The following is a 26,698-nucleotide window of genomic DNA, read 5'->3' as shown; positions in this document are numbered from 1 at the left end:
AACAAACTTATATCTGCAAATATGATCAAATGCAATCAAATACATCCCCACCAACAAGTGCCTCTGCCACGTGCGCCACCCACATACCGCGCTAAGCGCCAAAATGTATGCTTTGATAGAACCCAAAATTTGTTTAATAACATTTATTACATCTCTTTAATAAACCCACTAGTAACAAGTTCCAAGAAACGCTGTTGTGCAGGCCAACTATTGAGCCCAACCGAAACGCCGCACAAGTTAGTCAAATATAGCATTGATACCAAATATATATCACATATATATATAAATATATATATATATATATAGTTTATTGAAAGCGTGGAATTCACAAACATTTGATATTATACTTGCATTTCGCCACTCGCACAAAGTTTGTTGAAACTTTAATGAAATATCTTTGCTACAATTTGGTGGCCGACCAATGACCGTTGCTCAATTCGTCAGTCGCAAAGTTTACTCAACGCTGAAAAGTGTCCAAAACTTTTGCCGAAAAGTTCAATTTCAGTTTTCACTACCTTTCTCTTGATATTTGTGTTCATACAGCTTGCACTTTTGTGTTCTTACCGCTCGAGTATACATAGCATTTTCTGCGCTACGAATACTTTGCGGCTAAGAAAGTTCGTAAGAAAAATGCCAGCGCGGCAAAGAGCAGCAGTAGAAGAAGAGTTTATGCAATCAGTTGCAGAGTTGATGAATACTGGTTATGAGATCGAAGTTATTTTGTTGAAATGCTTCAGGAAAAGGAAAGTCAATTTTCGAGATAAAGAAAATGATGAATATATACGTAAGAATTTGAAACTATTTAGGGCAACGGCTATGTTGCTGCATTTCATCATATACACAAGTATAGACATGAGTTCAGAAGGGTTTATTTATAGCTTATATAAAAATTTGATGCCTCTCTTTATATATTTTGTATGATACACTTATTTTATGTAGCTCGGGTAGTGCTTGTAGAAAGTAAAATTACCGCTAGGTGGCGCTGGTGTCGTTATATTAGTAAAAATCGCATTTGCAGGCCGATTTAATCCACATTTCGCTTATATATTAGCTATTTGACTGAAATGAAGTCATCATAAAAATAGTTATGTCTCAATCATTCAACTTTAGATTACATGAAGACCTACGTGTAAAGGAAATTACATGTTTACAACATAAACGACATAGAATACAAATCTTATTGAATTATATATTTGCAAAGATTTTATGGAATTCATCATAAAATATCTCAATTTTAAAAAATACATATGTACTACTATCTGCGCAAATATATATACATACATATTATACTGTTATAAATTACATACATATGTATATGCAGCATCGTTTGCGCATAGTAAATATGCGAATCTGTAAGCGTACATTCCTTAACATTGGAATTATTATTTTTCTCATTTAACACTGAAAATGCTCAATTCTGCTATTTTTCGTGTCCCCTGATGTTAAGTTGAAACACGCTAATAATTTTCTGTGGTGAATTTGTCCAAAACAGTAAAAATCCCAAAATTCAAATTGTTCGTTTCATTCTCATAAATATACGTTCTCTGACATGTCTAAGGGAAATTAATTTATAATTTACACCTGATGGCTATATAAAGTGGTTTCATTTCGATTATTTCTCACAGGTTTTTAATAATTGAAACACAAAAATATTTAAATTCTTGTGTGTGAATTGGATCTAAGCGATCTTGTCTGGTCTGGTTGTTCTTATAACCTTGGCCTTATTCATTTTATTTTTTCGTTTTCATATTGGCACCTCATATTTCTCTTTGATTTGCCTGCTTAATCTCAATTTTATTTAAATTTAATCTTATTCAAATAGTATTGTTTTTTTCCTGACTAAGTCTTTCTCAGTTATAAATTAACCTCTAGGTTTCTTGATGGTTTACTTTCATTACTCCAGCTACCATTCATCATTCTCATAATACTCTATAAAAAGGTATATTGACACTGGTTTTAGCATTAAGTCGAACCAAAAGTCTTGCCTGGTCTGATTTTTCCTAAGTCTTTGAAAAGTGTGTTCGTTTTTTCGCTCTGAGTTATATCTCATAAGTCGGCATACTTCATTATTGAAATTTTCAAATAGTCTTGGTTTTCCTGACTAAGTTTCTCGAATCAAATTATATACTTTAGATTTCTTGATGATTTCCATTTTCCAACTACTCCAGGTACCTTTCTGCTAATAATTTCATGATACTTATGTATATGTTCGCTCCTATTGCCGAACTAGGTTTTAATTTTGCATTGTGTGATTTTGGAAATCTCAACGATCTGCTTCAAGTGTCTAAATGGGACGATTTACTCTCTGGACTAGATACTGCTAATACTTTTTCCATTTTTACGAAATCAATTAAAGAATTTTGTCGTTATAACGTCCCCGTTAAATATAATTATAATGTATAAGCTGCCTTGGTATGTTAGTCTACAACTTTGCCTCAGCCGTTTTTTTTGTAAATTTAAGGCTTTATATATACATATGTTATTCAAAATATTGGCCGTCGCCAGCTATTACTTTTGACCATCGTTCTGGCAGCATGCGTATTCCATGACGAAAGAACTCCTTATCTTTCGAGTCGATCCAAGTATCAATCCAAAATTTTTGACTTCTTCTGTTAAAAAGTGCTTAATAGCTGTTTTGAATCGACTGGAACAAGTAGTAGTCAGATGGAGCAACGTCTTTAGAATAGAGGGGTAAGATCTCCCATTATCATCTCCAAAAGAACATTTGCCTCGTGAGGCGAGCATTGTCATGCTGGAGAATGACTTTATCGTGTCTTTCCTCGTTTTTTCCAAAATTTTTTGAGTTAACAACTGTTTCGAGGATTGGAAAACACGTTGGCACAGTATTGAAGCCAAGTGGGATTACCTTTTACTCTTAGAATATATGCTCATTGCTTGACTATCTCATTTTGATACAAATAACAATTTAAACATTTCCGATTTCCTTAATCAGTGCTTTAAGTACTTGCTTTTAGATCAATGTTTTAAAAGCAATACTTTATATGTAACAACAATAACAACTTAACTATGAGTTTACTCACAATACCGACTTCCGTTGGTTTAACAAACAATATGAGTTATTATTTGTCTGAAATAATGAACTGAGCATACTAAGAATAGACAAAAATCACAGCATATTCAAAATAAATTCAGAACAAACAAAGCTTTTAAATAAATTTGTGTTCTCGTACATAAATATAGTATATACGATGTGAGCAAAGGATGCATTTTTGGAGTAAGAAAATTTCGTAGAAATATTGGTGTCAAGCTAGTAAAAGTAATAATACACATATGTTGTATATAGAAATAGTAATAATATGTTGTATACCCCGAATAGGGTATATTAAGCTTGCCACGAAGCATCGTTGTCACAAAGGAAACGTCGGCGAACGTATGAAGTATATATACTCGTATAAATGGTCAGCATGACGAGCTGTATCAATGTCCTTGGTATATATGCAAACTAGTTCCTTAGTTCTTTCGGTAATGATCTGAAATTTTGCACACCTGCTTTTCCTTTCAAGCAGCTGGCTCACTCTTACCCCAACCAGCGATATCGAACCGCCTAGGCATATAGCTGCCATACAAACTGATGGATCAAAATCCAGACCTTGTATGAAAAACTTTTTCATTTGATAAGATATCTTGACGAAATTTGACAGGAAGTCTTGCTCAAGGCCACGCTATAATATCCTACGAAATTTTTCGTATCTGATTATTATATGATATAGCTGCCATACAAACTGAACCATCAAGGTCAAGTGCTTGTATGAAAAGCTTTTTCATTTGTTAAGATATCTTGACGAAATTTGGCATGTGTTATTTCCCAGAGCCACGCTATAATATTCTAAGAAATTTTCCAGATCAGGTTATTATATGATATAGTTGCCATACAAACTGAAGGATCAAAATAAAGCTCTTGTGTGAAAAACTTTATCATTTGTTACGGTATCTCGACAAAATTTGGTACGTATTATTTTCCAAAGCTATACTATAATATTCTCAGACATTTTACAAATCAGACTTTTTTATGATAAAGCTGCCATACAAACTGAACCATCAAGGTCAAGTGCTTGTATGAAAAGCTTTTCATTTGTTAAGATATCGTGACGAAATTTGACACGAAATCTTGTCCAAGGCCACGCTATAAAATCCCAAAAAATTTTTCATATCTGACTGTTATATGATATAGCTGCCATACAAACTGAACGATCAAAATCAAGTCCTTGTAAGAAAATTTTTTTAATTTGTTAAGATATCTTGACGAAATTTGGTATGAATTAATTTTTATGGTCATGATACAATATTTTAAGAAATTTTCCAGATCAGACAACTTTATGATATAGCTGCCATACAAACTGAACGATCAAAATCAAAGTCTTGCATGTTTCGTACAACGAAGTTAATGTTTTTTCATATATTTATTAATCAAAGTCAATATATTGGTCAACTGAATAATTTTTCTCTTCTTTTATTTAAAGAAAAACTGCTATAACTCTAAAAAAAGCACCCCTTATTTGTGTATAATCCTAGAAATATGTATTTATTTTACTTTCAACTTGTTTAACTTGCATCTTCAAGACCAACGTCAGCTATTAATTAGTGAATATTCATATAAATTATATTCTTCAGTCTTCAATTGAATTTGCTTGTTTGCGTCTGACAGCTTGGTCTGCTTCAATTTGATTAAAATAATTCCATTTTAAAATTAATTGACGCACATGCTACGAACACACATGCACAAACGGCATACATATACATACGTATTTTCGCATATGTGTGCGTAGTATATAAATAATTAAGACCATAAAATATATAAAATAAATTGTGTGTGCTGAAAGCAGACTTTTCATAGAGACGAAATTACTGTAGGCACTCAAATTTGGCTTCCCGCACCGCAGGGTGTACACATACACACACAAAAACAAATACCTGTATATACCTACATATATATATATATGTATATATGTAAGCTTGAAATTAATTAAAACAAGCAAAACATGTGCGCACACATACACACTCACACCATAATTATACGCTCTTTACGCACAAACCTTTGACGCTGGCAATTGCAGCACCAGCAGCAGACGCAATTTGTGGTGGGAAAGCTTCTACGTACGGCACAAAGTCGAAATTAAGTAATTGACCAGCATGTTGTCCTATTGAGACGTAGAAATATAAATTACTAGCCGTGCGGCAACAACAATAGCAAAAACGTTGTAATTAATAAAAATTCACTCTTTCATTATCGCCCTTCCCGCCACCACCACCAGCAAGCTCACGGTGCTGGGACCTTTTTTTGTGGCTTTTTTGGTTTCTTGTGAATATTCAATTTGTAGCTTCAACTGCGCCAACTGACACCTGAACTCTGCTCGCCCGCAAAGCATTTATTTTTGTTAGTGTCGGCCTACTGTGAAAACGGTTGACCCTGCGCCATTCGCCCGAGGCGCAAAAAGGGAATTAAGTCCATAATTCATTATTTTCTTTTCACGCGCTTACAGACACACACACACACATAAAAACCACTTTCCATGTGAATTAATGCAGGAATTTGTGTGGAAGAGTGGGTGTGTGGGTCTAGTACCCGGCAGGAAAATATAATGAAAAGCTGAACCTCCATCCACATGACGAGCTGAATCGATTTCACCATATCTGTCATTCCGTCTTTCTGTATGTAACCCCCAAATTTTGAGATATCGATCTGCAATTTTGCACAAGTTCTCTTTTTCCAAAGGATCTGCTCATTTGTCGCATCCGCCGATATCGTACCAGTATAACATATAGCTGTCATGCAAACGGAACGAATTTTTTTTTTAGCCAGCTTCCTCAACATAAACTCCGTGGACATTATCCTTAAAGAGGCAGTGAGTCTTCAAGAGTGCAGGCCCCTCCTCGTCACGCTTAAGGCGCACTTTGGAGTTATCCCATACTTCCTTGAAAATTTCTACCCTGGAATGGATCGACCCAAGTCTTCTACAGAGTTGATGGACAACTGTTAGACTCTCTTTCCAAATCGAACTGTGACCTGACCGCTAAAGCATCGCTGAACGCTGTCTCATACAGGGTCCTCCGGGTCTACCAGTGTCAAGTATAGCATTGTTGAAAGGACGGGTAACCTCCGCGTAAGACTTCCTGTTGTAGCGGCAGTTTTCCGGGTCCCTTCCGGTTACGTAAACCCGACTGTCGTGGGAACGTTGTAATACTTCCTCTTTCCTTCTGCCTCATCACTGGCAACTTTCTTCGTGTCGGTCGCTGTAGCTGATGGTCCATTACGTATACTGTCACGCCCAGTAGGTCACTTGCAAGAGATCTGATGCTTCGCTCTTTTTGAGTAGTTAGTAATCTCAGGTGTTCAGAGTGCTATACCAGCTTTTGGTTTGATTTCTTAATTTCGGAAAAGGCCTTACTGTCTTGAGGTCTGTGTCCAGCAGCCAGTTTCTGCTGTTTGCGAGCTGCGCGTCCAGCGGCCCCAAAGAGTTCGTGAGTCTTCCGTACTGGGTTTCTATCAAAATAGCAGTTGGTAAACTTATTCGCTCATCTGCAAGCAGGATTGGTGCCGCCAGAATCCACACTACTGCTACAGCCGAAGCTGGTGTATGAATACTTATTTTATCAAATTGCCTTTTAAGCTTATGCTAAAGATGAATGGGTCTATCAGAGGGTATAGTTCGCTTGTTCCTTCTACTTCACGTGGCGCTTACCAAACGCCAAACGGAGTACCTTATCCAATCGTTCAATTTAACAACACGAGCCTGTGGCTGGCTAATACCAGACTGGGACTGGGTAATAGGATGACTCATACTCATCAAAATTAAACAAATTGAAATTACTCACTATAAAACAGTTGCAAAAAAATATTTCTACGTATGTGTCATTTATAGGCTCGAATATGTTTTGGTTTCTGTAATAATAAAATAACATAATTTTCAAGATTTTCTGCTTTTGAACGTCATGCCTATGCCATTTATATAAGTGCTCGGCACCATTTAAGACAACATCTTGCCACAACTTGTTCCACATACTTGTCCAGAAACAATTTTCACTTCGACGTTGACAATTTATTTCCTACAAGGTATGCCTTTATGCAACCAAATCCGTGTAATATCTATTTGAGCAACCCGTAATCCGCTGATATTCTTGGAATATCATTACCATAACATTAGAAGATACCCGCTACCAATATTAGCTCCGTTATTTTATACTACAATTATTTATTACACACAGGGCAGGCATTCGTACCACGCACTAATCACAGCCGAATAGTGAAAGCGTTGCCACCTACACGTACGAATGCCTGCAAATGTTCTATTTTGTGTCTACGCCCATACCCGCGCATTCACTCGCATATCTATATATGTCTATATCCATATCTGCTTCACCATAGACATGCTAATGTAACCACCCATGGGCAACGCGGAGAAAATGCTGTGAAAAGTAATCGAGTGTTGGGTAAAGTGTGTCAGCGCAAAGAGGTTAAACGGTATTTTCATGTTATTTTTTTCATACACACTTTTTTTTTGTTTTTGTGCTTCTGTTCGTATATCATGTAGGGGCGAACAAAAAAGAATAATTATTATATCCACATGAACATGCTGAACGAAAATGATTTATTAATTCACACAAGGATTATTCCATGAATAATGATTTGTATAGATGTGAGACTGGCTGTATGTGCAACTTCAGGCATTCTTTATATATATATGTATATATATATAGTGTATATGTCAGAGTCATGCACCTGCTTTCATGAAAGAAGTATGCAATTAGAGATTTTCATATATGCAAATAATAAAAGATAAATTAAGGAATTTCAGGAAATGCTAGTGGTATTTTAATATAAAGCGAATTATATAAATACATATTTTGGAAGTATAATTTGAAAATTCGTTTACATATATTAGGGTGCCCGTCATTTACCAAGTTGATTGTGTTTTATCAAGTGCCTCCTCAAGTGCCTAAGTCATTGTATATACATATTTATCATTTATATATGTATGTATTCACGATTATATATATATAGTATATATATATATATATATATATATATATATATATGTATATTCAATTTTAAATTTGTGCCTACGTCATTGTATATATACTAACATGCCATTTCTTCATATTTTGCTTTAAAAGCTAAACCAAAAATTACAAAAATAAGAAACAAAATCAAATTCGAATATAAATTTTACTTTCCACAAAACAGATTCTAATGATTTTTTTCATAAAAGCATTATTCTAATAGTTATAAGCGGTTGAAACAGTAAAACAAACGACGTGTGCATTCATACGAGTTATTTATAAATTTCATGTTGCTCATACGACATGGTGTACTATATGAATACACTACTATTCATGTACAATTTTAGCTGAGCATAACTTTTGAAGCACTGTTTATATGAAAAACACTTCTTAAGACCCTTTTAATATAACGGAAAATCATATATTCGGAAAATTCAAGACTTTTGGTTTATTTTCGTTTAAAATAAAACCTTTATTGCTAAGGATCAAAAATTTCCATATAAAATACACATGTGTATACCAAATTGTAATTCAAAACAAACACCTAATAGCTACCTTTAAATTAGCGTGAAAAATATCAAAGAACTGTCAAAAATTTGTCAAATCTACCATCAACAAGTAAGGAAGGGCTAAGTTCGGGTGTCAATGAACATTTTATACTCTCGCATGATAAAGTAATAATCGAAATTTCATTATCCGTCATTTACATATTTTTCAAATACCCTATTTGTGTAAAGTTTTATTCCGCTATCATCATTGGTTCCTAATGTACATATATATTATACAGAGAAGGCATCAGATGGAATTCAAAATAGCGTTATATTGGAAGAAGGCGTGGTTGTGAACCGATTTCACCCATATTTTGTACATGTCATCAGGGTGAGAAAATATTATATACCGAATTTCATTGAAATCGGTCTAGTAGTTCCTGAGATATGGTTTTTGGTCCATAAGTGGGCGATGCCACGCCCATTTTCAATTTTAAAAAGAAGCCTGGGTGCAGCTTCCTTCTGCCATTTTTTCCGTAAAATTTAGTGTTTCTGACGTTTTTTGTTAGTCGGTTAACGCACTTTTAGTGATTTTCAACATAACCTTTGTATGGGAGGTGGGCGAGGTTATTATCCGATTTCTTCCATTTTTGAACTGTATATGGAAATGCCTGAAGGAAACGACTCTATAGAGTTTGGTTGACATAGCTATAGTAGTTTCCGAGATATGTACAAAAAACTTAGAAAGGGGCGGGACCACGCCCACTTTTCCAAAAAAATTACTTCCAAATATGCCCCTCCCTAATGCGATCCTTTGTGCAAATTTCACTTTAATATCTTTATTTATGGCTTAGTTATGACACTTTATCGGTTTTCGGTTTTCGCCATTTTGTGGGCGTGGCAGTAGGCCGATTTTGCCCATCTTCGAACTTAACCTTCTTATGGAGCCAAGAAATACGTGTACCAAGTTTCATCATGATATCTCAATTTTTACTCAAGTTACAGCTTGCACGGACGGACGGACAGACAGACATCCGGATTTCAACTCTACTCGTCACCCTGATCAATTTGATATATATAACCCTATATCTGACTCTTTTAGTTTTAGTACTTACAAACAACCGTTATGTGAACAAAACTATAATACTCTCCTTAGCAATTTTGTTGCGAGAGTATAAAAATAATCCTGTAAATCAGACAAATTCTAGCAGCGAGCATCATACAATTATTGATAGCGCGTATGTCTTCAACTTAAATACGGAAAAAGATGTGAATAATAAAATGAATAAAATTCAGTTAAATTGAATTATTTATTCAAATTACTACCACTAGTTCAATAAGATAGATTATCTAATGGTTCTTCACTGAGCATGTAAAAACTGGTTGAATAGCATAAAGCATATAATGAATGAAAACTTGTGGCAGTAAATTTAACTTTTGATTCTTCCATCTATTAAATGACTTTACTTTTATTCGTTATTCTTCACATTCTCAACGCTGACCTCAACTATATCTAAGGTAACCCTTCAAGCTTCCGGAATACTTCACTATGTTCTAGTTTTTTTTTTCATAAATTTTTCAAGCGCCTTTAAATTCGCAACGTTTATGATAGTCCAATGGCTTCAGTTCTCAAGGGGGTATTCTTGTCTAGGATTTGAAAAAATCGATTTTCTTTTTTGCATATCTTGAAAGCTTAGACTTTCAAAAATATGACCTTGGAAGGATTTTTTAAAAATTCGACTTATTTTCGGAGATACAGCCGATTTTGTGACGTGGCGTCCGTGTTCACTAGAATTGTCTCCTAAACTTTAAACGCGTTTTTCTCAAAACTGACTTTTTCGGAACGATACCCACGATTTCTCAGGTTCTACTTGACCAATTTACTTGAAATTTTTACAGAGTCTTCCTTATAGGCTTGTCTATGGTTGGAACTAGCCCCATGCCCAAATTTTTATTTTTATTATTTTTAAAAAATTCGAAGTAATTAGTCAGAAAAAGTAATCTAAAAAACTTTTTTTTCAGGCAGTCGCCATTTTGTGAAAAAATTTTTTCCCACTTTTCCGTAGTTCCGGCCATTGCGACATTATTCTAGATTAATAATCTTTTTTTTTTTGGTTTCAAATAACTAGGAGGGTTGAAATCATGGGTATGGTCACGTGGAAATTTTTAGAGAACAAACCCCTATGTCACCCCCCCCTATTTCAGAACATAATTTTTGAAATTTTTTACTTTTTTTATTTTTAATTTTTTTCTGTACTCTTCTAAAATTAACAAATAACTAATCAAAAAATGGATACTAAAAATATTAATTGCCTATTTTTTACGACACTTTAAAAATTTCCTGAAATTCATGCTTCTTGACCAGAAAAGGGGGTATAAGTTAGAACAATTTTATGTGGATGCTAGGCCAAATCCTCTTTCAAAATTCGCCAGGTTATGGTTTGAGACAATCCCAATCCTTGAAAATGTCTTGGAATCGACAAATGACGGTCGTCAGCAACATTTGCCTAAACGGCAGCAATAGTTTCATTACTTTGAGCGGTTTTTTGCCTTATTGGCTCTTGAATATTGTGTAAAGGAAATGTATGCTCGAAATTTGCAACCATTCGACGAATAGCGAGCACAGGTAGACGTTTATTACGACCATAAAATGCCAAAGGCGCACGAAAAATTAATTTGAGATCAATTATTTTGATAATAAAATCGCTTAGTTTGGTGTTCTTGTTTGGTGTGTTCTATTTCTCTACCGAACCACTTGTCTCGGTTCAGGGTAATAATTCTTCACAATAATGACAGCTTTCTTCCACAACTTCTTCTCATTTAAAGTGTCTGAAAGCTCTCATGAAAGTCGCATACTGTATCTCAAGCGATTACTCTCGCAAAATGCGATGCAGCGGCGCATTTTCTTATCTGAATTCCGAAATATCCAAATAACAATTTATTAAACGCTCTTTATCTGGATTACTTTGCAAGCTTAAAATTTTCTGAAAGTGGGATCTTAAAGATATGTGCCTTGTGGGCACCCTTACAATATTACTAAGTTTCCTTTTAGATGCTTTTTTGTCCGTTCATTATCAACACTACCTCAAAGTAACTTTGTGGTATACCCTATTTTGCTAGTGTTTTAAGACCTGAGGTGTTCACCTGGGATACATTGCTTCAAACAAACCTTGAATTGAAGAAGCTGAATGCTTTTTGGCAGCTTAGGAGAAATATATTTTCAGCTGCCTCGACCGAGCTAACTAGTCTTGCGTTTCATGATCTCCTGATAATGATAACAACCGAGTTATGTACTACGAGTCTAGTTATTGCCGGCTTGCATAACCTAACGCTGTGAGACTTAGTATTGGTGTCTTAATTGCTGCTTAATATTCCACCAGAAGAGTTATGAACTTGCTGTATGGAATAGGAGCCCACTTGACAACTTCTGTTCTATCAAAAATTCCGGCCTGAAAGACTGAATTGAAGTCATATAATTTGAAAATACCTTTTGCGTATGAATTCTTTTTCTTTATTAGCGTAGACCACTTACCTGGTTACAGCCGAGTTCTCACCATCCCGTCAGTCGTTCTTCCTTTTCGTTGTTTGGCACCAAATGGAGATTCCAGGTGTAAACAGGTCCTTCTTCACCTAGTATTTCCAATGGAGTGGAGTCTTTCTCTTCCTTTGATATCTCCGGTGGGTACTGCGTCGAATACTTTCAGAGCTGGAGCGTTCATTTGGACGACATGACCTACCCAGCATAGCCACTGTCTCTAAATTCGCTGAAACATGTCAATGTCGTTGTATATCTCGTCCATCTCATTCTTCCATCGACTGAGGTATTAGCCGTTTTCAATCTTTCGCAAATCCTTTCTCTCGAAAACTTGTAACGCCAACTCATCAGTCATTTAGCAGGACATGAACAATAAGTGACGTATAAAGTTTGGTCCTTGTCTGTCGAGAGAGGGCTTTATCAAAAGGGGAGGGTCTTATCCGAAGCTGCTGTTTCCTTTTATTGGGGACGTTTTTCACGTGACGGGTCCCAAACCCAGCGCATAATGCTGAAGAGGGATGGTTCGCCTTCTCACTTTATCTCCTCTTCTCATTTTAGCTCGCATTCAATCGGATGTTCGTTGAATACCCAGAGGATACTTGGTCTAAGACCAGAAGTACTGAGCTGCTTGCGCCATATGTAGAAGAATCGTGTCTGGCCACTTCCAAGTGAATGACGCTCAGAGAACTTTCTACACATTGCTCCATCCACCTGCGTATGGATTACTACTGAAGAAGCCAGCTCCAGTTCCTATTCCTTCATCATTTGAATCGCTAGTGAATAGTAAAGCAATTTTTTTAGGTTACATTCATGGAGCAGGCCGGAATTAGTGCAGCTGCGGAGCTCCTATTTTTAATATTATGTATGCTTTTTAAGCTCCAACTTAAATTTATTTCAAGATGCTACATGATGAGATGATAACACTCACAGTAGGCGAGCCTCTTGTTATAGAAACTCTAAGTCTTAAAGACCGCATAGTTTGAAACTAGACTCCATCACTTTCACACACACATTAATAGTCGCAACATTAATACGAAACTGCGACAATTGCCAACGCTACAGTATGCCGTTAAACAAAGCAGCAGTTATACAGAAATATTTGAAAGGGCTAATGTCCTTTCAACATCCTGTGCGTCAGCGATGACAACAAACGATGAAGATGACGCTGACTGCAACAGTGACAGCGTAGAAATGTTGATTGTGACAATCACTGAGAGCAACAAACACAAAAAACCAACTACAACCAGAGAAGAACAATAACAACAACAAAAGTGGAACAAAAGCGGAACAAAAGTTGCAACCAAAGTTAAAACAAAAGCGCAACGACGAAGTCACCAAGCAGCAATGCACGCGCCGCAAATCCCGCCAAGCAACACAATGGACCACAGCAAGTTGCAACAACAGCGGAAGGAGCAAACATTGCAACCCACGCACCAACGGGCCTCAACAGTTAGAACTCGACCGGCATTGTTACATTTGACTATTGCATATGACTACTGACGGTTGTCTGTCGGCGGCTGTCGCTTGTTTGTTGTTTGCCTTTGCTGCCGCCGCTGCTGCACCTCGCCGGAACAATTGCACATTGCTGACAATGAACCGCAACTGATGCGAATTAATGCGAGCATACACACACACACATATAATTCTACATGCCACCATATATAGCGGATCATGGCACAGTAGTTGCAACATGACCGGCAACAACGGAAGTTGTTGTGCCAGCATCATGAGCGAAATTGAAAAACCGAGAGATAACAATTTTCACTATACACACACACAAATGTTAGTGTGTAAGTGTGTTTGTGTAGGTATGTGTGTGCAAACAGGCGCTCATTATCGCCACACGGGCAGTTTGGCCGACGTTCTTCTCGCTGTAGTGGTATGGGAGAGCGGTATTTGGACAACAACTGCAAACACATATACATACTGATAACCTCATACATATACACAAGCACTTATGCACCCACATACACACACATATGCCAGCGCATGAGTTACAATTTGAGCTGTGCTGAGCCATTCAGCTGTTGCATAGTCGACGCTGCACTTGCAACATTCACTGATTTTGGTTACAGCGCTTGCCGTTGCTGCATAACCGCAGCATCATCAAGCAAACCATTTATTTGTTTAGTTTTCTCTTCTTTTTTTTTTCAAATTCACCACACGACGGCGGACAATGAGTTGGAAATTTGTATTTTAAAGGTTCGTTAAGCACAATAGACAAGTGGAGAGATTGAGTTACGGGATGAAATTGAGGGAATGGATTTAATTAAAATTTATAAAATTCCAAACTAGAATTTAATTTATACAGGCGTGGTGGTCCCAAGTAGTAAGCAAGCAGTATATATAAACCCATTGAAGTTTCTGACCGAAATCTGCAAAGCCAATGAGCTCGCAAGAGAGGACACCCTTATCCCAAATACATAAAATTGGGAACGGAATGGGTCCCCGTTAACTTCCAGCTCTGAACTTATAGATCTCGTGTGAGCTTAGCAACAACTAGTTTCTGTACGATGACAAGATTTTTCTGCTCTAGACCAGAATGCAGACTACTCGTCTTGCACTCCTGCTCTCTTAGAATACTCATCAGCAACCTGGTATAAAGAAACTGTGGAACGGCATTTCAAGCTTCTTAAGTACAGTTGCAAGCGAAACCACTGGTTTTCATAAAGTTCGAATGAACATCTGGTACTGTGTGGACTGTCGTGTCGGAGTGGAGAAAAAGCAGACAGCCTACCTTGCAAAGTTGCGATCGAACACAACAGGGGTGGAGTGGGATAGATGCAGAGAGTTGAAGGAGGAAAAAGACGCATATGTAGACAAAAAGAAACGAAAGCAGTCGAAATGCGTGAGTATGAAGAGCTTGAAAAGCTGGCCGACAGAGGTGATGCTCTAAAATCTACGAAAAAATGCGGCCATTAACAGAAGTTTCAAGAGTGGAGCATACTTATGTAGGATCCAAAGTGGTGATCTAATGGCTGCTGTTCAGAGCATACTGAAGTTATGGAGGCAACACATCTCCAGCCTGTTAAACGGTGACGACGGAAAAGATGTCTCATTGCCCGACTATGATGAGGTTCGAATGAAAAATAACAAAGCGGCAAGGGCCGATGATTTATCGGTCGAACTATTGAAATACGGCGGCGAAGAGCTGCCCAATCCACGAAAAGGAGACACACAATATGTGCTTATTACCATGTGATAAGCCTCCTCAACAGCCCATATAAGGTTCTATCGAGCGTAGTGTGTGAAAGACTGAAGCCCAACGTCAAGAAACTGATTGGACATTATCAGTGTGGCATCAGACCTGGAAAATCAACAACCGACCAGATATTCACCATGCGCCAAATCTTGGAAAAGACCCGTGAAAGAAGAATCGACACACACCAACATTATCTTCGATCTTAAGCCACTATATCTGAACTTTGGATCCCCAGAAAGCTAATACGGCTAGGTAAGCTGAAGTTGAGTAACACCAAAAGCTCCGTCAGGATAAGGAATGACTTCTCCGAGCCGTTCGATACCAAACTAGGTTTCAGACAAGGCGACTCCCTATAGTGCGACTTCTTCAACCTGCTGCTGGAGAAATTAATTCCATTCGTGCTGCAGAGCTAAATAGCGAAGGTACCATCTTCTATAAGAATGACCAGCTGCTGGCGAAGCGAAGCAAATGGATCTGATAATGAACGAGGGCAAGACGAAATATCTCTTGTAATCAAAAACAATACCGCAGAATCACTCTTGCTAAACGTTCCCTCTTTGGACTGAGTAGACAATTGGCTTCTCCCTCAACATGCTATGTGGTGCGGAGCCATGAACAATGACATCATTTAATAAGTCGGTCTTAGGAGTGTTCGAGAGAAAAGTTTGCGGAAGATTTATGGTACTTTGCGCATTGGCAACGGCGAGTATCACAGTCGATGGAACGATGCGCTGTACGGCGATATTGACAAGTTCAGCAAATCAAAAGACAGCGGCTGCGGAGGCTAGGTCATGTTGTCCGGATGGAAGATAGCACTCCAGCTTTGAAGATTTTCGATTCAGGTGGAAGCAAAGGAAGAGGAAGACCTTGCGTTGGAATTCCTGATTGGCGGCAAACAGCGAAAAAGTTGTTGTAAACTGGGCTATAACCACCTAATCGATGCCTACGCCAATGAAGAAGAAGAAGACATAATCAGACTCATTTTATTAGACACCTGATTTGTACCCGAAAGATCGAGTGCTAGTTCCAATTTTCAGCTCTCTTCTATAACCACTTGCTCAACAGTAGAATCTTGCTTCAATACCTACCTCCTAGAAACGCAACTGTAACGTATTTCGTTTGGCTAGGGAGGAGGTAGATCCTTTCCCTGTAGGGAGGAAGTAGATGCTTTCGAAGTTTCCTTGAAGCTTCATTGTATTGGAGCGCAGCATCAATGACTTCATTATTCATAATACAAAGATCTCATCACTCAAATGTCATAGTTCGACAGCACGGACAGTGACTCATGGAAAATATAGGTCATAACATGCTCTAGTCAACATAGTGGGTCGCGCGCTCTCGCTTATATGCAATTAGTGCAACAAGGTTTCAGTAAATTGTAATGCAATTCTAATGGCATAAGGAATTTACCATACAACAAATGAAGTAGTTTAGAATTAGTATACATAAATGTATGTATATATAAGCTCTCTCTCTTCCGTAACTCATTGAGTACTGGAAATTTGTCTCTAGGCAGAATTTTTATTTAGTATTTTCAGGAACAACCAAAAATTTATTATGTATGTATGTATGTTATGTAGACATTAGTGGCATGCTGTCCGCCCAAAATGACAGACAGGACGACATGGGCGGCTGATAAAAATAGTTAAAAGCAAAGCAAATCATTGGCCATGCCACGTGCATAAGCAGCGGCATGTGTTTGTGCCACACACAGCTTTGAGCACACAATTCAAATTTCGAAAGCGAAAACTTACTGCGCCGGCACTCAGCATCTGCACTTCGGAGGCAATAAAACATTTTTGCACACAATTTATTTATTTATTTACATTTACAACTGACACAGCAATGACAGCGTCAGCAGCCCATTGCCATTGCTATGGGGCAGGCAATTTAAAGTAACAACAGCAACAACAACACCAACAACAACAACAAATGACAAGTAAATGAATGCACGATATTTTCATTCGCTTGTCGGTCGACGATTGTGGATGGCGAGCCGAAAATTCATGCACAACAAGCAAGCATGAATAGCAATAAAAACAAACAACAAAATGCTTTCACAGCAAAATGGAGAAAAAAGCGAACGAATCTTAAAAGGATTTAAATTTTAGTTACAGAGCTTTGGGCTTGTGGTGAAATGCTGTGTCGGTGTGTGTATATGTGTGTATTTTTGTGGAGCTGTAGAAAATAAGGTGAGTGTGAGATGCGTGCGTAGTGGAGTACAAAGTGTTATGAAGTTAAGACAACTTTTGTATATGTTTAGAATGAATGATTTACTTTTGTTTTTGAAGCGACTAACGGCATTTTGTGCCCCAGTATGTATGACTTTAAGATTATTTGCATTTATAGCTAGCTGAACTAGTGCTTTTATGCCTTAAATTCCTTAGTTAAGTTTACTTCCCACAGAAGAGAGCCGATTTACCTCTTCAAAGAAAAAATTTTTTTTTTTCAATTTCAGAAGAAGAAAAATATTAACTTCAGCCATAACGCAGCTATAATTTGTTTGAGAGATGCAGTTTTTTTTAACAAAAAAGAGTATACAAATATCTTTATTCTGACTTTGATCAGACACTTTGGACGGTAACTTAAAGCTATAGCGGTTATTTCTCTTCAATATAATCGTTAATAGTAGCACTACCTTGGATAGTAATCCATACCAAATTTTGTGAAGATATATTCATAACTAAAAGAGTTTTCCATACAAGAACTTAATTTTGATCGGTCAGTTTATATGCCAGCTATATGCTATAGCAGACCGATTTGAACAATTTATTCGAAGATTGCATTATTATCTATTATCTATAACACCAGTCAAATTTGGTAAAGATACCTCGTAAAATAAAAAAGGTTTTCCCTACAAGCACTTGAGTCCAATCGGAAAGTTTGTATGACAGCTATATGCTACAGTAGTCCGATATGAACAATTTCGTCGAATATTGCACCGATGTTTTGGAAAATCATTTGTGCACAATTTCGTAAAGATATCTCGTGAAATAGAGAAGCTTTTCATACAAGCACTTGATTCCAATCATTCAGCTTGTATGACTGATATATGCTATAGGGGTCCGATTTGAACAATACCTTGAGATATAGTAGCATTTTCTCAGTTAATAAACCGTACGAAATTTCATCAAGATATCTCGCAAAATAAAAAGGTTTTCCCTACAAGCACTTGAGTCGATCGGTAAGTTTGTATGACAGCTATATGCTGTAGTAGTCCGATATAAACAATTTCTTCGGTGATTGCACCAATGCCTTGGTAAATAATTCATGCCAACTTTCGTAAAGATATCTCATTAACTGAAGAAGCTTTCCCTACAAGCACTTGATTTCGATCTTTCAGTTTATATGGCAGTTTGATGTTATAGTTATCCGATATGGGCATTACCGACAAATGAGCACTTTCTTGCTTAAAAAAGCACGTTTGCAAAATCTCAGATCGATATCTCAAAAACCGAAAGGCTAGTTTACGTATATACAGATGGACTAATAGGTGGACATGGCTAAATCGACTAAGCTCATCATGCTGATCAATTATACGGATACTTTATAGAGTGTTCCACGTTTCCTTTTAGGTTTTACAAACATCATGGCAATCTTAGTAAACCCTCTTTATGATATAAGTGTAAATAACTGATTTAAACCTAAATTAATTCGATTCTTCTTCTTCTTAATTGGCGTTTATTCGATTCAGGTTAGTTAAAACCGAGCTATATGCAGAAGACACAGTTAGATGACTAACTTATATGCAATTGAGCTCTCTAAAAAGTATTCCGTATATGCTCTTTGAAGTGTGGCTATAGCAGACAGACTTATTGTCACCACTGCTAAGAGAATAGTGCTGTTCGATTCGTCACTTTTCTGCTATCAAAATTACACATTCTCGTTTTCACTAATTTTTCGTCATTTAAAAGGAAATGAATATGAGGTTAGGTTATAACAGTGCCAAAATTGCTTTTTCTGCTCTCTCCTTTCAAATATTTCATTTAAGAGAGTTGCTTGTTCGATTTGCCATTGCTCAAAAATTGGCGCATCAAAGGCCTATCATCATCATACCAAACACGGACAATATAAATATCGAATATTTTCTAATGAGATTACGAGTATATATTATATTGATTGAAATGCTCAAACTGAAGTCAATGCACATTTTGTATTTAGAATATTTAATATTTTTCAGTATTAAAATGAAATATGTACAAATAAATTAAAATTCGTACATGCCTACATATCAGTAGAACTTTTTACATTCTACCAAATTCGAATTTTTGCAGATTTATAAAAGCGCTTAAAGCTTCCAAGATTTTTGGCTACTTTGCTGACTATAATTGCATTTACTAAAACAAATTGAAAGAGAATTTTTAGCTTGTTAATGTTTTTTTCTAAATAAAATGTTTATTTATGAGCTCAATGATTTTAGTTCGACGAGAGAGAAAATATTTTTAAATAAAAAATATTTTTAAACAGAAGAAGGAATTATAAGACTATTTTATTATTATTTCAATGAAGTGACTAAAACGACTTGTGAATTTTTTTTTGTAATATTAGAAGATATTCGCTTTTTCTTATATTGATCGCCGAGTGCTTAAAAAAGCTCACAAGGCACTGTAAGCAAAGTGGTAATATGTAGCTTTGATTACTGTCTCTGTTTTTTGAATTTTTGTCTCCTTCTCTCCTGCTTGACTGGCATGGTCGCTTTAACTGTGAAGAAATGTTTTAGTAAATTATATTTTATCCGGTAAAAATATTTTTGGTCCTTACTTTGACTAGTTCTGGGCTAATGTTGTCCGTGGTAATAACCTCCGGGTTCTATAAGAACTAATCTATGCGGCGCTTACAATTCAGACACGATAAGAAATATTATCTCCATATAGGTAATATTCAGATGATTGGTTATCAGTCTCTAGCGTTTCATAATTTTTATAGTTGGGACCTTTTCTCAAATAATCGTTCATAAAAACTGAATCATACCATAAACGATCATAAGCGAGTGGCTAAACAGATAGAAGTAAGTGAGTTGCGATATTACCATACTCAACATTATGTTGCCCCATTTTGTAGAACAAAACCGACTGAATAGATAAATAAAGAAAAATTCTTAATAATATACCAATAAGGGTCCTGAGAAAGACTCTTCTGAATCATTAATACTTATTATATGAAGCTTATTGAGAAACAGAACCAATGTTTTGATATTAAAAAGAAGAGAAAATAGTTTACATAGTTTTAGGCGAAGAAAAGACTTTTCCATGATTTGATTTTGCGCCTTAGGTTAGGTTAGATGACTGATCAAAGATCGCTCCTTTCTGAAGCCATAAAAAAAAGCTCCAGTGTTCGAACTTATAAATTATCAAAACGCTTAGTAGAGTGGGATATCTAAAGGTATGCGCTCCAAGGTGTTTAAAATTTGGCATTCCAAACGCGACTCATTCAAGAAACAAATGTTGAGTTGTTTCCACCTCATCTTCATCTATACAGCTTCTGCATATGGCGTCTGGTAAGATTCCCAACCTAAAAATATGGAAGTCAATAGGGCAATGGCCTGTTAAAAACCGCACAACTAAAGATAGCCAAGCCTTACTGAGGGCAAAGGGATCATTAAATCTCTTCCGATCGATCTTAGCCTAAAAGGCTTTTGCGACAGTGCATTCAACAATGGTGGCCCAGCGTTGACCAAGCTTTCGCGAAGCCCAGCTATCTAGTGGTAAAACACAAGAGGATCCCATTCTACCGATAGCGGTTCTAAGGTGCCTTTTCTACTAACTCATCAGCTTTACAATTTCCTGCGATTCCGCTAAGGTGTGACACCCATACCTCTCTTATCACAGAGACGAGGTAAGACACACCTTGACCATCCCTGAACGCTTTATAAATGAGTGGCCGCTCTGATATCTGAGTGGAAGTTCCCTTCTACGAAGGACGCTGCACTCCGGAGTAAATCTACTGCTACCTTAACGGCTGCAACCTCGGTCTGGAAAACACTGCAACAGTCAGAAATTCTGAAGCTGGAATTGATAGAGAGCGCCCGACAGTAAACCCCTTTGGAGCCCCTGCCACATAAAGACTCCATAAAACATAATGAACTTGACTACGGTGAACCAGAGGACCACTTCTGGTGAGAGACCCCACCTTTTTTTACTCGCTCTTTGATATTCGACTTACACGAAAGCTTCCTATCCCGGTTGAGCCCTAGATATTTCACTGTATCCGCCGGTTGCAGACAAATGTCTCCCATTTATGGGAACATCAGGGTTTTATTTAGGTTAATGAGAAGACCATTTACGACTGCCCAGTTTGTTTCGACGTTGAGATACCCCTCCGTTAAGGATTTTGCCACTCAGTTCTTTTCAAAAATATATGTATATATTAAAGTACTACAACTTATGAAAGAAAAAACTTTTTTTCAACTTTTGATACTCAAAAACATAAGGTGTATGTTATAATAATATTTCTAAAATAGTATCCAGAATTAATTTTGGAGGGAGTGTAGTTTCTGCAATATTATTTCTAAACTTATTTTTACAACCGGGTCCTCAAAATATAGCTAATCGATGGTTTTGGTGCAAATGTAGCATAGATTTGGGCTGAAAGGAGAAACAGGCATATTTTCAATGGTTTTGCAAAACTTAATAGTTGTATGTATGTATATAACCTGCTAATTTGAATATTATTAAGGATTAACCTCCTCCTTTTAGGCTGAAAAAAATATTTCTATACTTATTATATTATCTTAAACTGATTAATTTGATACTTAATGCGGATTAATCGGATTTATGCACTACTATCAGCAAATTTTACTTGGCATAGCTTACTTTCAGGCTAAAAAATTAAAAATATAAATTCTACAGTTAAAGCTCAACTTTTTTATGCAAAAGAAATGAGTATAACATTATTCTTCCATTAGTCGTCCCAACTAACAATGAACATTGTTATTTAAAGAAGATGAGTGGTTCATTAAATATCCATTTTTATCTGTAGCATACTTCAAGGCACTTGAGCACTATGGACAACGCTGTGAACACTAACAATATCAATAAATTATTGATCGAAGATATTATTATAAAAAGCAAATATTTATTTGAACACGAAAAGTCTGTTTAGATACTCATGTAGTGTTATTAAAAATATTATTTCATATTTGTGGTACTCATTGAAAAAACAAAAATGTATCTATAACTATACATATACATTACAACTAATAGCACTTTATCACTTCACTCTATTTGCAGTATGGACTATACGAGCTTGGGTTGTTGTACGCTGGCTTTTGTGCTGTATCTGAATACCCTGAATGCCGGATTTGTTTACGATGACAGGTGAGTTGCCAACAAATTTTCATTTTCTGTCCTTAAAACCGATATCAACACACGCACACATACACTTACACTGAAATATATAGTTAATGGTCATAAATAGAATGGTTGTTATCTCTTTGCCGGCATGGAAATTTGTAGCTTAGGACTGTAAGCTGTGCAATTCCAAGCATAGCTTTTGCACCGGCCCAACTTTTTATATTTAAATTAATAACTTACTCATAGCAAAATTTGCAAAAACACAAAAAAATGTGCAAACAAAATAATGATTTACGACCTCCGAGCCACGCCAAAGCACTTTGTTTAAGCTCTCTTCTAACAACAATCACAACTGATTTGCTGCCTTTTGTTGTGCATTGAATTCCTATTTATTAATTCTAAGCGAGTATAAATCTACAACAGCAGCGACAGCAAAAATAAAAGTGACAACCGCACGAGTAAGGTAGCACTAAGTGCGGGTGGAGAAGAATGTTTCATGTTCTCTCGAAGGGCATGAAAATATTTGAAATTTTTCCGTGAGCAGGGTTTCAAAAATCTTACATTGGAATTTAATATCCAAGATTAAAGGAAAATGTAAAAAAACAATTTTTTTTTTTTAAATAACCTGGTCACGTGACTATTTAATTTCATGATAATATCCACTCTAATGCGAACACGTACCCCAGCATGACCCTAGATACTAAACATCACTGGAGGGAACCGAATGGAAGAAAGAATGAAGCCGCCGGGCACCGAAATATGGTCGCCTGTAGTTACAGATTCCAGTAAAAAAGTTTGGCAAGCTGCTTGGTTGTCTCCCAATCGACGCTCAAAATCAGATCGATCATGTTGTGAAAGATAGACGACAGAGCTATCTAGGTCTTGTTGTCCCGATGGATGAAAACACTACAGACTTGGAAGTACTTCAGTTTCCCGCAGTTGAAAGCTGAGGAAGACCGCCATGTGGTTGAAGAGATCCCAGAAAGATAAAATCAATGTTTTAGATATACGAAACCTGGGAGAGTTCAAACCGATTTTAATATATTTTGACAATAAGCTTTTGAATCCACGTTCAATTAATTTCGCGCATAATATTCACCTTATTTACTATATAATAATCTATTGTATATAAGGAATAATATCAATGGAAGAGGCGATGGTTGTTATATATATGATCTATGGATACTAAGAAACAGCCCCGAGCTTTATCGTCTTTATACTTAGTAAACAATATTGGGTAAAGACAGGTACGGATTTCTATAATTTTTGGATCAAATTCGACTTATCCCCGGAAATATTATGTATTTCGCTCAAGCTTAGTGCCACTTTGAACATAGTCTCCGTGGACATTGCCGGTATTTGTATTGCTGCGAAGTGTACTCTAAGGCTCAGGGAAGCTGGTTACATGAAGGGGTCCAACTAGGACACGCCGAGATTCTCTCTTTCTTCAATAGCATTACTGCAAACTTGGATCCATGCCTCGCAGATGCCACTCGTGCCGGCTTTTTCTCTGCTCACATTCCGACGAGAGAGTTGTGGATGAGAAAAAGTCGCTGAAGAACAGGCGCGGTAAACTTTTCCACGGATGGGATGCAGCGGATTTTTCTGTAGAGAACTCTCCGTCAATCTTACTGCTACGAAGTGCAGCCTTCTTCAAAGAGGTGTACATTCGCTTCCATAGCCGAGCAGCTATAGTGGAGGGAAGAAGTGCATAACCTCATTACCAATAGTCTTTCTTCTTATTAGACTTGTATGGGTCACAGCGGAATCGTTGGAAACTCTGAAGCCAATGAGTTTGCTAGAGAGGGTAACCTTTCCAATATTTCGTCCATCTTAGAACCTCCAGTGAGTTCGATAAGATCTGAGATCCTTCAGAACTAGAGTGAACTAAAGTGAACTCTAAGGGATCCTCCGAACTACTGGCTCTTAGCAGAGTCAATATCGACCCAACGGTAGGTGTTCTAACTGGATACTGTCCAATAGGTTCACACGCGGTGCGACTAAGCATTTTATCGAGCGCTATTTGCCCAAGTTGTATGAAAGAAGCCGAGGTGGATTCGTCATTTCACTTTCTCTTCTATTGCTTAACTTCTGGAATTGATAGTAATCGCCTCAAAATGCTTCGTCGGTCTATGAGGTGATCACTTTTTGTAGAGTTTACGGGTAACACAAAAGACATATACGTGTCCAAGTAAGATCCATCGATTTTGGATCAACCCCACGACCTATCCTAACCTACATTACCAAAACAGTCTGCGCTGTTAGTGCTACTTCTTAGAGAGTTATATTTAGTAAACAAGAATCGGCGACATACTAACGATAAAAGGTGGTCCAAGTTAGTACTCAACTTTTTCCGATACCGAACTCGGCATTTATCAACCCCTTCACCCGACAAGCAATACTTTAAACGGACTTCAGTTACTTCAACTCCAATGTGGCTTATCACAATCTTAGGTTGTCGAATGCATGTACAAACAGATATTTTGAAATAAAATATTCCCTTTACTACACACTTTTCATCTCAGAGGCTTTTGATGCATATAACCCTATAACTAACTCAATTTAATGTATTGCAAACAAAGCTATTAAGCGCTTTTGCAACATGTTGCGAGAGTATAAAAACACCCGCACATACCCACGTACAAATACCTACAGAAATAGGAAAGTTCAAGTGGAGAATTCAGCATACAAACGAAACAAAACACGACAAGCCTGTGTAGTAAATTCACAAAGTACAATTGAGCAGCGCTTATCTCGATTTTATTAGCCAATACAAGTTGGCAAAGTAGCTGCAGGAAATGGCACAACACACCAACACACTCTCACCTATACACACAAGCATACTAACCCACTTCAGCAGGCCTGCCAGCCGAAGCGGCATAAACTAAATAACTGTAGTCCCAAATAGCCAGAGAGCGTACATCAACGAGAGTGTGGCCAGGCGGCAGCCTGGCAGTGTTGGTAGGAAGTGTCTCTGCGAATGGACATGGCCGTGGATGTGGACGTGGTTGTTGTGGAAATGGAAAATGGAAATGGCAGCAAGCATAATATTTTGGCATGGCTTTTATACGTTTATGAAATTAAAGTCCACAAATGTACAAATGCAACGCTCCTTCTAAGCACCGACGTGCATGTTACGACAGACGTCATTGAGAAGAGGACTAAGGAAACTAATATTTTATGCTCTACTGTATGCACGCTCGAGTGCTGACCCTGACAGACAGTCGGCACGGTAATTTATAACTGTTTAAGACAGTAGTTCTGCAGATTTGAGGTTTAGTAACAACACCTCTAAGGAAAACAGTCAACAAACTGAAGTTATGGTTGTTTTAAGTTTGGATGTGAACAAAATTGTTTTCAAATATTTATTGAAATAAGGTACTGCAATTTATAATTCCTAAACTGAGGTCTTATAAGAGCAATAGTATACCTTAAACAGGTTATATTAAGTTTGCCACGAAGTTTGTGACATCCAGAAGGAAACATCGGAGACCCTAGAGGATATACTATACATATATAAGTGATCAGCCTACCGAGCTGAGTTGACTTAGACATATCCGTCTGTCTGTGCTAAGTACGCCATCAGTTTTTGGGATATCGTTTTGAAAACTTTCCACACGTTCTTTTCTACCCAAGATGATGTTGAACATCGCCGATATCGGACCCCTTTAGCCATAAGTAGCTGCCATATAAACTGACCGAACAAAATACAACAAGCTGATGTTTGGAAAGCTTTATTAGCTGAGAATTTTACATGAATTATCGTCCGAAGTAGCGCTATAATATCCGAATATTTTGTTCAGATCCGATCGCTATAGCATATAACTGCCGTTCAAATTACCTGATCAAAATCAAGTCCTTCATTAGAGATATTTTTTTCTTTATTAAGTAACCATGATTCGTGGTCCCATGATAAATTAGCCTCTTTACGTAACTGGAATTGTGATAGAAGGTATTCAGTATCAAACCTCAACGAACTGGAATGTAGTAGAACGTTTTCGGTTGGATGCAAGTAGTTGGCCGATTATGTTTTCAGGATTAATTATCCTCATACATATCACTACTATTAGAAATTCACCTGTGAAGGGTATTATACCTTTCGTTGCAGCCGAATTGACATTCTCCCTAGTTGCTTATAACTTTGAAATCAGTCGGAAGGTGA

The 26,698-nt window shown here is 37.0% G+C and overlaps 1 protein-coding gene across 1 annotated transcript in view; it reads left to right on the top strand.

Annotated features, from left to right (window-relative positions):
* The window catches only part of LOC126752755 (protein O-mannosyl-transferase TMTC2), a 269,008-nt gene that overhangs the window by 190,993 nt on the left and 51,317 nt on the right, over positions 1–26,698 (top strand). The window contains exon 3 of the mRNA XM_050463721.1: positions 22,474–22,560. Coding sequence (XP_050319678.1) covers positions 22,474–22,560 — 87 coding nt within the window. The remainder of the gene's footprint in view (positions 1–22,473; positions 22,561–26,698) is intronic.

This window comes from Bactrocera neohumeralis, chromosome 3, assembly GCF_024586455.1.
Source record: "Bactrocera neohumeralis isolate Rockhampton chromosome 3, APGP_CSIRO_Bneo_wtdbg2-racon-allhic-juicebox.fasta_v2, whole genome shotgun sequence".
NCBI lineage: Eukaryota > Metazoa > Arthropoda > Insecta > Diptera > Tephritidae > Bactrocera > Bactrocera neohumeralis.
The sequence above is the reverse complement of the archived record's forward strand: the minus strand, read 5'-3'. Positions and strand labels throughout refer to the sequence as shown.